At 29.4% G+C, this 13,742-nt stretch overlaps 1 protein-coding gene across 2 annotated transcripts; it reads right to left on the minus strand.

Annotated features, from left to right (window-relative positions):
* Positions 1-518: 518 nt before the first annotated feature.
* Positions 519-11,055, minus strand: LOC119662432. Of its 2 annotated transcripts, XM_038072049.1 has the most exons (8): positions 9,174-11,055; positions 8,996-9,123; positions 7,895-8,125; positions 3,443-3,554; positions 2,894-3,147; positions 1,988-2,126; positions 708-862; positions 519-643 (listed from the first exon to the last, which is right to left on the minus strand). In XM_038072049.1, exons 1-8 carry the CDS (start codon positions 10,430-10,432, stop codon positions 528-530), a joined length of 2,394 nt encoding a protein of 797 aa, XP_037927977.1. In that variant the 5' UTR covers positions 10,433-11,055; the 3' UTR covers positions 519-527. The 2 variants fall into 2 exon arrangements, with proteins under 2 accessions (XP_037927977.1, XP_037927978.1); XM_038072050.1 differs by lacking the exon at positions 7,895-8,125.
* Positions 11,056-13,742: the final 2,687 nt, after the last annotated feature.

Raw genomic sequence — 13,742 nt, forward strand, 5'->3', positions numbered from 1 at the left:
AAGTTGAGCATGAAATGGTTGCGTTATTGCATTGAAGAGATTTTTTTCGTCATTAATATGAATTCAATATAATAGAACGATTTATATGAAGTATGAAATTTTAAATTTATTATTTTATAGCTCTAGTAAATGATGTTGAAGATTTTATCTCACATACCTATAGTGTTCTCAACTATTGAAGAGTAATTATGAATGTTTTTGAGGTAACTGCGTATTACCACTATACTAATGTATTCTTGCCCACTACCAATATGTTTTTTCCTGTAAGTAATTAATAAATACGACATTAAAAAATGTCAAATTGATAGATTTTCATTCAATTGAAAATAAAACATTTTTATGGTAAAAGTTATATTATTATTATTTTTAATTTTATATGTATCCTTTAACATTTAATAATTTACTTACATAAAACTACATATAAAATTTACTTAAGTTAATATCATAAATTAAGTTAAATATATATTTACAATTCTAAAGATTAAATAGTTTTATAAAATACTTAATTTAATATCGATCAAACAGATTTATAAATTTGCTGTTAGTCCGACAACATATGATATCCAATCGACCGTAAAAGGTACGCGGTGGTAGATACCGGGTTGTCCACGGGAAGCACAGGAATAACCAGCAGATACTACACCTTTATATTAAAAGTTCATATTTTCATATTATTAATTTACTAAATAGTAAATAAAAATACAAACCAATTAAATACCACCGGCCATTTTTTTCATTCATTAATGGACCACCAGAGTCACCCTGACATGAGTCCTTTCCGCCGTTTCGATATCCAGCACACATCATTTCTGGATATATCACAACATTGATGCCATTTTGTCGATGCCATCTTTCACAAATTCTATAATCGAAATGTTAAAAAATGTACTTTAAATGGATGTGACAAATAATATAGATAAATAAATAGATAGGCTGCCCGAACAGAATATTGTTTCAATTTGAAATTTATAGACGAAAGAATTTGTTTCCAAAATTTTTATATGTGGTGTTTTATATATATACTGAACAAATTTTAGAAACACACTATAATATCACACATATCTTTCATTGAAGTAATTTCAGTTCTGCATATTCCACAAGCATTTAAAAACACTTTCAAAACGTAAGAGGAAAGGACATGTAAATAGGTACACACTTAATTGTGTAACTTTTAAAGTTCAAATCAGTATTCATAAAAATTTAAATTTATATTAAATACACATATTTTTAGCCAAATAACCATAAAGAAATAAATAGATGAATTTGTAAAATATAATAAATCTATTTGGGTTACATTTGGAGCATTGCATAAAATTTAAGGTTAACATAATCGACCTACACAACTTAATATTCGTAATATATTTGAAAAATTTTACTCAAATAGTAATTTTTGTAATGTTCAGGATTCGAGTCGTGTTACTAAAAATATCTCTCCGGATTGAATAAAAATCGATAACAGTCAGACTCAATTCTTCGAAACTTAGATTTTTTTATTGACCCCCACGGATTATTTTTCATTAAGATTTGTATTTCATAGTGTACACAATTGAAACAGATTCTGGTTAAATAACTGGTGAATAAACGCAACTATCTCAACTGGAATAAACAGACCCGATATGCTGTTCGTAAAATTTGTTTACATCTGAAGACTTATTTGACTACTATGTATTGTTTTTTAAAATGTAAATGGAATTGCAGTTATTTGGTTCTGAAAATATGGGCACGAATATCACACCAAATAACTTACAGAATATTTCTTAGTTATGAAAATTCGGAGTTATATTGGTTTACTCCAATAATAGCAAACACTCACTGACCCAACAACTAATATTAGAACCATAACTAACATGAAATCATTTTTATAAACTATCATGAAGTAATGTCATAATATAATGTAATATAAAATCAATATCAATATATTGACATCAATATAATAAAAGGTTATTAGACTATGTATTAATTTTTATTACATTTATATAAAAATTACCTGTTTTCTATGACTGGAACATCCACAGCTTGTAAAGTTTTTGGACGTAGACGTGAACCAGGATTTAAAGCACCCCAACCTGCTGCCCAACCAAATTTACCGAGAAAGTCTTCGTTTTTTTCAGGCAAGCAAATCGGCGCTAATGCAATATAAAATAGAAAAATAAATAAAGTTAAAAACTAAAGAAACACATATTCATGTTATTATATAAAATATTTTATATATATAAAATTTTTATTTTGATTTACCCAAGAGACACATAGAGAATGGAGTCACTATCAAATAGTGGCCCCCATATATCCCACCTTAAATATTTGCAACTATTTTATACTACATGGATTGCCTTCAATTTAATGTTTTCATATGTACTTTGAATTACCGTTTCGTGATTTTCAAGGCACTGATAAATAATAGTCTTGGCGCGATTACGATTTCCTGGACACGATAACGTTAACTGTTAAAAACAATGTGAAGTAAAGCTAATGTTGTCCGATTCTTAGTTTTAATGAAAATATTCGCAAAGATTTTATCATCTGTTTGGCAGAGTACGAAAGGTACCTTTAGCATATGTATGTATATGATAAATACCTACAGCCAACGTAAAGCTTAGCTTTAAACCTTATACATATATAACAGTTTAGCAATAAGAAGATCTGGAAGAACTCACCTATTTAATATACTGACAGGACTTATAACTTGTAAAATATATAAATCTGTATTCCTACATTTTAAAATTTGTTAACAAAATTTACTTAAGAGAATCTCTCAAATATATATATATACTTAGAAAAAAATTTTTTATTTAAAACTTTCTTCTAATTTTCATAAAATTAATATAAATAAGACTATTTACTGTTGACTGTAAAATAATTAAATACGTCCCAAATATATCAAATAGTCAGTTACCTATATGCGGCATGAAATGTACCGGTCTTTCCAATGTAAGCACTGAGACATCAAATCTGTCAGCTTGTGGAGTAAATTTAAAATACGGATGAACATCTATACGACGAACTCCAAATGTATATGCAGGTAATGGTTCAACTGCCGAGTTAATAACATAGTCGCCAAGAGTTACGTGCACCTGTCGTGAAATCGCACGAGCAACACAATGTCCAGCTGTCACCACATGACGTCGCGACACCAATGATCCACCACATCTAAAAATTATAACACAGAAAAAATCAAATATATTTAATTATTGCAAATGTTTATACAAAGATAACTCTTTTTATAGAAATATATTCTTCACTTCTTATTCATCATTTATTTTTTATCTTTCATTTTTAATTTAAGGTAAGCTTAGAACTGACCACCTATAGCTTTTTTTAAACAACATGTCATTGAAACAAAATATATAAAAATAATATCACTTTTTAATCGGGACGTTGTCAAAGTCTCCTTAAATTAAGAATACATTTTAATTAAAAATATCATTTAAATAAAAATACGTACCTAGAAGACCCAATTCGAATGTATGCTTGCCAAGGAAAAGAACCAAATCCCGCGTCGTCTCCACCAACAATTCTTCTCTGGGCAGTTTGTTTGGCTAAAGAGATACCACAACCTGTAAATAAAACGTTAGTAAAAATATTTATATATATAATGAAAGGTTTCAAAATAACAATATATATTTCTTAACATTAACTAATTTTTATTGTTTTTTAAGTTAATTATTTTCAGACTGGTGATATAAAATGATATGCATTCCATTAAAATTATCGGTAAGTAAGTCCATTAATGTAAATATATCAAACTCTTATTTAAAAAATTAGCAATTGCAATCCAGTATTCAAAATATTATTAATATGTAATGATTTTATTTATATATAAATAACATACATAATTGTATACTAGCACTAAAATAAATATATTTTGATACCTACATATCTATATATATATAATCTAATTTGTTTATATACAATAAAATGGGCTTAAGCGCGTTTCAAGTAATGATATTTTCAAATCGTCAATGGCTTTCTGTAATTCTCTGTTTATTTTGTTTATTTCTATATTAACTTTTTTTTATCTTAAAATAGAAATATTCAGCTTTTATTAGGAAAAATTATTTACATGATTTACATGATTTTATTAGAAAACTGTTACTATATAATTTTAAAGTTTAAGAAGATTGGTACGTAAACAGTACCATTGTCAAGGAACTGAAGATCAACTACAAAACTTTTTCAAATCATTCGTGTAAATATGATTTTGAACAATAAAATAGATGTTTCGGTGTCTCATGAATCAAGTGAAAGAATTTAATGTCCCTCTATCTGAAGATTTCTACTAATAAGAAACGAAACGGAGCTGCTTGAGAACTTACGGCTTCACAAAAGCAATATGGATTGACTTCAAGAAAGATGATGTGTAAGTTCATTAAGATAATTCAAATGATCTGTAACGTATGATTCAAGTACATGCTGCCAGCAATTGAAATTATAGAAATAACGAAATATTAAAATATCGAAAATTTAAAACCTCAGTTTATTAATTATTTTTAGATAACTGATGTGAATTGTCTGTAACAACAAAGAATGCAAATCTAATAGTTTTTTAAAAATAAATTCTTATTATTGCTAGATTCTGATTTTATAATGCCTTACAAATTATTTTTATTACTTAGTCTACAAAAAATTAAAACAAGATCATAGGTTGTCATAGTAAGCAATCAAGACAAAGTCCTAGGTACTGTATATGTTTTTACTGTTAAATTACATTAACAGCCTTTCCGCTCTCCTTCTACTTTTGTTTACTTGAATGGGGGTTGCATTCGATGAACGCGGGTCCTATTTTTCACAACCATTCCTAAGAGGTGGTTTAGTGGTTTCAAATCTCACACGGTGGCTTGCAATGCTTCCACCTTCCAGCATAGATGCAAAGTGACAAATATACCCCAAATTGTCTAATGGATTATGAGATTATAAATTTAATTTTTTTCAAATAAGCTGTTAAATTTTTTTCTAGTTCTAAAATTCTTGTACTTAACCTTTTTTTTCAGCGAAAGAAAAGTTATAGAATATTCATTGTTTTGTATCTGGTCTTGAATACAATTTTATTCCACCAAAAATATATACATATGGTATTTATGAACTTTCAAACAAATCAAACTATTAAAATAAAAATATGTTAAATAATTATAAATAAGACTTGCTTATGTATATGGAATATTATGTTATGATGTTTAAATTAAGTTTTCAAAATCATGCAAAAAACTACGAAGAAATTTACGTATACGTGAATTGTTCAGTTTGAGACCACAAAAGAAAAACGCTTTCATGTAAGAAATCATATGATGTAGATATTATCGTATGAATCATATGATATTAAACCTAGCTACAGAAATTTATTATAAAACAAAACAATAAATAATTAGAAAATAAAAAGAAAAGTTTGATTGTGTCTTTAAAGACACTTCAATCCCCCTTCATACAATTCTATCACAAATCATTTATACATTATTGCAGTAACTTAAAAAGCTCTAATAAAACGAATTTTTAGTTTAATTTTCAATTAAATGAGTCTACAAATTTAATATAATAAAAGCAGAATTCCTTTACTACGAAGACAAAAGCTAAGAAGACGTTCTCTAAATCGTAAATCGGGCGATGGTAACAATTTTCACCTAATGATATTACTTTGTAAGTGTTAATCCAAAAATAAAGCTTATTTCTCAAGATATTACGGTTTAAAGCTGTAAAGTTTTTATATTAATAACATTAGCAAAAACTACATACTCCTTCAAGTGCAGACTAATACATGCAATATTAATTTTATACATGCAATTTATATTAATTTCACAACGGGTGGTGGTAAAAACTTCCAACTTTAAAGTCCGATATCTCAAAAACTAAGCTCTATTATTAACATATAATGTTTATTTCAAATAGCTGTCTTTACTTAAATCCGTTGTCAAATATACTCTCTCAGGATATTGGAATCGTTCTTTTTTTTCTAACAAGTTGTTCAGTTCTATGGGAGACACAACCACACTAAAACGATTTACCTATGCAAAACTTATTGAAACTATAGAATTAGTGTCCTTCAGTAATCAAATGAATGTAAATTTGATAAGTGCTTATAGAAAGGCAACATGATATACTCAATTAACTCATGAATTCAACAGTTAAATATGTCTGAAATAACATCTTCCATTGAAGATGGAATAATACCAGTAATATAAATACCATAGATATGGATCGAATAACAAAACTGTTGTAATGTTTTTTTTTCATATCGTATTTTAAATAAGATAATGTTAAAAGGTTTATGTTCACCAAAATACATTTTAAGTTTATTTTAATCAATATACTTATGCATATCCTGCCATCATCAAATATATTAGCTCAAACTATTCAAGTATTAAAATAGCAGTTATTTTTTTTTAATCAAGTACAACAAAAAGTGATTGTTTGTGGTTATATGAAAATTAAGAATTGATAAAGAATTAAAAATCAGAAATTTTTAATTTAATGTACTAAATTTAAAGTTCCACCATGTATTCTGCATTCATACCTTAACATTCGAAATAACAACATATATAGATTAAAACTTAGTGGATTTTATAAGACTATAATGCCACATTGCATAAAGTAATATTTACGAAAAAAAATTTAAAATCAAAAGTATATATAGTAGATACAAACGATGGGATTTATATATAGCTATAGAAATTAATATATCCGTCATCCACAGTAGTGAGGGAGCTAGAGCTGGTGTATATGGACCAGGTAAGATATATTCGGAAGCATCGGGAAGAAATATAATTTAAAAAAAAGGTGACTTTAAACGCAACTTCGGAACCGTAGAATTGTAATACTGACTAACAACCAGGCAGCCAGGTGACAGGTGACCAAGTGACATCGAAACTGGTATGGGAGTGCATTGACAAGTTTAACATACTTGGCTACAACAATCAGGTGCACTTATTATGGATTTCGGGACATACTGGCATCCAAGGCAATGAAATGGCAGATAAACTTCCCAGAGGAGGCGTGGCTTCTATTATGATAATGCCAGAACTTTTCTGGGGTCCAGGCAAAGGAACTCTATCCATTCATTATTAGGAAAGACTTCCATGACTATCACAATCTAAAATGCTTTTAGAGACTTAATGACTAAAACGCTTCAAGGATTGCATAAAACAAACAAATAATAACCTAAGAATTATTACGGAATTACTAACCAATTACTGTAGATTGAATAATCACCTAACAAAGTTAGGAAACGATTTCAACTCAGACTGCAGATACTGTAGAGAAGAGAGAGAAACCAAAAACCATGTACTAGGGCAATGCCCGGCACTGATGCACAAGCGGAAAAAATACGTAGAAGGGTGTTTTATGGAACATAGGGAATTAAGACTAGAAAAGATAAGCCATATACACTCTAAATCCTAGAAACACTAAAATCTAGAAACACTCTAATCCTACTAAGGAGCACAATAGATCATTTAGGTCGCAGTGCTGTATCCTGTTTTCATAATAATAATACTAATAGTCGAAACTTGATTTACCTACATCCAATATATAATTCATGCTAAAATAGATGTAACGAAAAAATGGTTTATTTCGTAATTGTAAGCAAATATTATTTACATATGTTCAAGAAAACTAATATCTATATTTTGTGTCTCCCATATTTTCTTTACAACAAAAATATATACATGAAGATCATTTACCTATGGTATAATTAGATCATTTCAAATAATATTTTTATTAACACTCATAAAATACAGAGAATATAAAAAAAATAAATATATAGTCTCAAACTGAACCCATTTATATTTTCAAATATGTAGACCCTTGACCATTAATAAGAACTAACAATTTGATGCAAACCAAAAAAAAAAAAAAATTGACCACTACTTGTTCGTGCAATTGAATTATGACAAGGTTATACACTCACTAGCATCATTTTTAATTGGTCCATAGTTTTTTAATGGAAGATCAGTTAAGTCGATCGTATCACCTACATAATCCGAAGTAAGCAAATTTATTGACTTTGCTGTTCGATGACAACATCCACGTAGTAATCCATCGCAAGTGCCTTGTAAAAGGCCTCCACTCATCCAACAGGTCAAAAAAAATTCACAAGTTCCACCACGATGTTGGCATTGTAGTTCTGTAGTTATGTCGACTGGGTTATATATGATGAAGAAATACAATTATTGTATTTAAAATAATTGTGTTTATTTGCATAAGCCAACGATGTTTATTATTTATAAACTAATTTTCTAAATAAATTTAGAGTCTATCTTACGTTATATCGCTTATGTTAATTATATTTTATTATAATTTAATTTCACTTAAAATAATAAATTAGTTTAATACATCTTTTCCCTTATGATAGGAAGTCACTTACACTAACACAAACAATATATATACTTATAGTATATAAGTAATTTTCAAGAAACCAATTCTGCAGTTATCCATTTAGAGTTGTTTTGATTACAGTTTATCGTAGCAATTGAAATGATATAAGATATAACATGGATATTCACAAAATTTATATTTTCCTGACTTGATTAAAATAACTTCATATAAAATATAATCAAATTAGAGTCTATTGCAAATCACTATTTCAAAACCTTATTTTCAATTAAATTAAATCACAAAGTGTTGTACCTATTACTATATAACTGGTTTAAAATAATTTCGGGATGTATTTTATTAATAACATTTTTGATATATATAACATACATAGAAAATGTATAAAATGTTGAAGTGATGGTAACATGAGATTATTTCATTACAAATCAATTGTTGATGGATAAAATTTGAAATGGGGGTGTGATCCACCACACTAATATATTAACTATATTTACCACATATTCTCAAAGAAAGAATTCTATTTCGCTTGCCGTGGAATTTTCTGAGTCAATACCATACGAGTGCTATAATATAGAGTAATACTAAATTGTGGTGTATCTAAGCCACAATTTTTTCTATACAAAACTCTTCATCCAAGTCGATTAAATAAGTGATTTAAAAATTATTTACATCTCACCTTTTTCTTTGAATGTATTTGCGGAATGGGGTGTGCTAGTTTCAGTAGCTGAATCCAAATCCTTTAAATTAAATTCGTTTCGCACATCTTGTATAGCAGCTAATTCATTCAAGCCAAAGTTTTGGTCTCTGTAAGAGCAGAGTCATTATCATAAAAAAAGTTTATTAAGAGCACATACCTAAATGCGACATTGTCGTTGAAATAAACACCTATTCCTGTACCTGGTCCAGAGGCAGATCCAGAGCCGGTAGGGCTGGCATTATCATTTGTCGGGAATATTACGCGTGGACTACGGGATGACTTGAATGGAAAGTATCGACTTTTGCGTACGTTTTGAAAATTGTTTAAGCCTACAAACTCATTCAATGCTTTTGTAGGCACAAATTGTCGGGGAGGACCGCCCAATATTTCAGCTTCACCAAAAAAATTTATTCGTTTCGAATGCTGAGGCAATGCAGTTATGGGACCATTAACATCACCAAATTTTGTCACGTCTTCATAAAAAATTTTGGCTCCACCATTTGCACTATTTAAAGTATGTGGTTTAGTATTTACACTTTTACCAGGAAATTCAATATTATGTGAAATATGACTGGGGTCAGTTTCGAATATAAGTTGACGTGTGTTTCTAGTTTCTTTATTAGAGGGCATAGAAGAAAAATCATCGTTATATGGATTTTCATATATCGGTATTTCACTTAAAATAGGATTATCTTCACGATATGATTCCGGCTGAAACGAACTCGCACTTTTCAGGCTGTAACTAGGAGAGTGAAAGTCTATTCGTTTACTTAAGTTATCTCCTGAAAAATCTATCCTATCCGATGTTATGATTTTGTCACTGCGCTCAGTTAATTCCGAATTAAGATTTTCATTAGATTCAATTGCGGATTGAAAATTTAAGGAGTTATTGCGTTTGTATTTCAATCCAGTTAAGATTACGTTGTTACTCACATCTGCACTTAAAGGTATATACTTATAATTTCGTTTTCTTCCTACGCGTGTTATATTCTCCGTCCAAACGGGAACTACTTGCTTTGGAATAGTTATGAGTGCGTTAGGAGGTAATTCTACTGCTGGTATAGCTTCCGAAAAGATAGCTGAATAATTATTTGTGGAAGTATCCTGAATGTTGTGGTAATCATTGTGTGCATCCATAACTTTACTGCTTTCAGGCGGACTGTATGGTTTCTGTGCATTATCAAGACTTTCTGAAGTTTTTGTTGTTGAACTTAACCATTGTGATTGAATGTGAGTATTACTGATTGTATCATGAGATATAGTTGAAGGCGGTTTATTGAAAATATGTGTATGTGGTAAGTCCGTAAGTATTTTTGTAGCATGCATTACAGGCACTGAAGTCTCGTAAGCACTTATTCTAATAGATAATATACCAACTACAATTGTATAAAGACTACATTTTACAGTCGCTAACATTTTACATCTGGCTGAGTGCAAACACCACAATATAACAACACTTCAATGTGTGATCACAAATTTTCGAGTTGATTTGGAGTTTTTTAATTTATGATCGCAACCAGAAAGTTCATAAACATCCCTTCGTATGAAGTGTCAATATAATGCAATGAAGCCGTGAGTCTGAGTGTACAAGAGTCCTCTTTATGCTTATGTTAGGCTTGGCGCAATCTTGAACATGAATAACTTGACTTTAAACTAAAATCTTTTTCTGCAAATGTATGCACGCCTTAGTTTGTCGAACTTGAATTTCAGTTGGTAATACTAACGATGTTTACGAGTATTTGCGCCAATTCATTTTATTCAATACCTGCTGCAGATATCTCACATTTACTTGCACTTTCCTGTGTTTGTTCAATGGATGGTGATTTAGGAAGCACACGATAAATATTTGTAATCATCAGGTTTATTGACCTTTCAATTCAGACTGCTTGCTCAATTCATTAATTTCCTATATTCACTGCATTTGAAGCTAAGCTTATTTTATCAACTTCAACTGTGCAGAGCAAAAATCCCACTTATTCTGTGTGCAGTCGTTAATTAAGTAGATATCTATTTAGGCGCCAATACGGTAGTAGTCAAGTTTTCACCTGTAACCAAACATTTTTTATTTTATTATTATTATTTTAAAATACATATAGGTAAATAAAAAAATAATAGCCATAAGATCTTTTTGCTTCATTTATGTATTTTTTTTTTTTTGTGTTGTTCTGTATCTATATTTATACTTTTTTTGCTTTCGAATTTTATAAATTTTTTATTTTGAATAAGATTTGTCCTTTTCTTCTTTTGTTCATTACAAAAGAATGCCTCATTCTTTCAATATACAAAAATAAAAATATATTATAATTTTAGGTTTTAATATAAATTCATATATTTAATTGTCTTACTAATCAATTGCCTTACCAATCTATTATTAATTTTACAAGTACCTAAAGCATTCGTACCCTAAGTATTTCACATTGCATTTTTAAAATAATATTATTATTAAAATAATATGAGCATCCAACAACACAAGATCTCTCTTAGGTTCCTGGTTAGGTCCCTGGACTTAACAATATTGAAGGGAATGAACTAGGAGATGAGATGCCCAGAAGAGGTTCTGAACTGCACATAGGAGATGCCGATCTCTCTATACAAACACCGATATGTGAACTGTTTAGGATAATAGAGGAAATCACAAATACTGTGACTAACAATTTATGGGCTAACAGCGAAGATCGTGAGGTCGCTAGACCCCCGTGACCTAGGTTGGACAAAAATAAAACAAACAGCAATTTTGGCTTCAGCAAACCTGCAGTTCGTGTGTTTACTAGAGTACAGTATGCCATTGCGCCTAAGGTAAAATCTATCAACCACTTCCTGTATCTCTGCCCAAGACTGCAGATGAGGCGACTTGGGATTCGTTTTTTCACTGGCTGGGAAGAAATAACGAGAGCTAATTTATCTAATCTCCTCAACTAAATCTGGAAAACAAGGGTAAAAAAGGTTAGCAACTCGCCTTTTCCAGCACGCGCCTTCTAAACCTAACCTAACCTAAAGTTTAAAAACTAGAAAATATTTAACTAAGTTATGAAACCTGTCTAGCAATAATGTACCAAACAAACGTTTTAGAAATAACAAAATATATCACATGTATAAAAAAGTTTTTTTATAAAATCTAATAAAACCTTATGAATATATGTTATATTTACATTTTAGCATTCTACCCAAAATGGACAAATAGACATTAGGTTAGACATTAGGTTAGACATTATATTAAAAAAACTGATTTTCTGCTGGAATACATGGTTTTCTTAGTCAAAGATTCAGTTTACAGAATGCTACAGTTTATAGTTAATTATGGTATAAGTCCCACAATAGGCAATCGCAATTTGTAACCTTAAGGTTTGACTGTAACATCAAAAATTTCTATTGCTAAGAAAACTTCAAACATAATGCTACTACGAATTTAAATTAATAAGCAATTTTTCAGACATATATAATCGCTAGCACGTAGGGTCTTTCAGTTCATTCAATATGAACACCAAACAAAAACAGAATCTATACTTCCAAGTGAATTATTTACTACAAAGCAGAACTCCTATTATATTTGATATGTTGAAGAAACGAGGTGATGAAGAAATAATTTTTCTATAAAAACAAGTTATCGAAAAATACAATGTTTATCTAATGTATACATTCACCATTTTTTCACTCCGATTAGTTAACCAACGATTAACAATAATTATAGCAGTAATTGCAGTTTTTCTGCAAAAATGCTTAATAGTCATTTTGCTTACAATATTTTTTGAAATTAAAATTAATATTTTAATTTAGTGCATTATTTATATTTAATAATTTCTATTTATGTAATTAAATTAAAATTATTTATTTATTTTTTGTAGTCTACTAAGATATTAAATTTATAGAAAGGGAAATTTCGCATGTTAGTTATGCAGCTGAGCTTTCTCAACCAAAACGAAAAACTGTTTGACTATGGAATGCTCAGTTTTTTAGTGGTAGTGTAAACACCAAAGATGTTAAATGTTAAGGATTACCAAATAATGTTATCCTGGACGTTTGGTGAATAAAATTCATGACTCACTCACAAACATGTGTGAGTTTGCTGATGTGGTAAAAAAATCAAATGAATAATATCGTATTTTGGAAGAGTATTTATCTATAAAAACGTTGTCGGCAAGAGTTACGATCAACTCACAGTGGAGTAGATAACAAACAACGTAACAAAATTAATAGGAAATCGGAGTTTTCAATAATATTCGCCCCATAGCGAACGATTTCAAAAATATTTTGGTGGAGGTACTGGTGAATAGTCTGCGATTGACTTTTCAATTAAATACGGGAATACCTCGCTTATAAAATTCAAGTTTACCGCATTCTCAAACAACTACTTTACTCTCCTACTGATAAAAAAATAAAAGCAAAAGCGTTATTCTACAAGTGCTAAAATGATACAAATTCGATTTAAGCGAAGCTTATCTTCAAGTTCAACATGCGGTAGAATATAAAAAATTCCTAGTTATAAATACTTCTTTCGGGTTGTATTAATACCGTCACCATTTAGTATGAGTAGCACCCCAAGAATCTTAAACGACGCTCCGAAATAGAACTTGAAACCCTATTTTGATCGTCGTTTTCAATTAACGCATCAAGAAGGTGTACACCTCTTACAAGCTTAATATGTTATATCCAAATGAAAATTCCATTCTTATTGTTACCATAAATATTCAAAATACTACATGAGGTCCATTGAAAAAACGCACTTATG

Source organism: Teleopsis dalmanni, chromosome X (genome assembly GCF_002237135.1).
Source record: "Teleopsis dalmanni isolate 2A chromosome X, ASM223713v2, whole genome shotgun sequence".
Lineage (NCBI taxonomy): Eukaryota > Metazoa > Arthropoda > Insecta > Diptera > Diopsidae > Teleopsis > Teleopsis dalmanni.

Excerpts from the sequence above, each read along its gene's own strand:
- LOC119662432 (XM_038072049.1), bottom strand. The coding sequence starts at position 10,432 with ATGTTAGCGACTGTAAAATGTAGTCTTTATACAATTGTAGTTGGTATA. Across the intron at positions 9,124-9,173 it reads AACGACAATGTCGCATTTAG|AGACCAAAACTTTGGCTTGA; the intron begins GTATGTGCTCTT and ends CTGCTCTTACAG. Across the intron at positions 863-1,987 it reads GTTCCAGTCATAGAAAACAG|AATTTGTGAAAGATGGCATC; the intron begins GTAATTTTTATA and ends TTTCGATTATAG.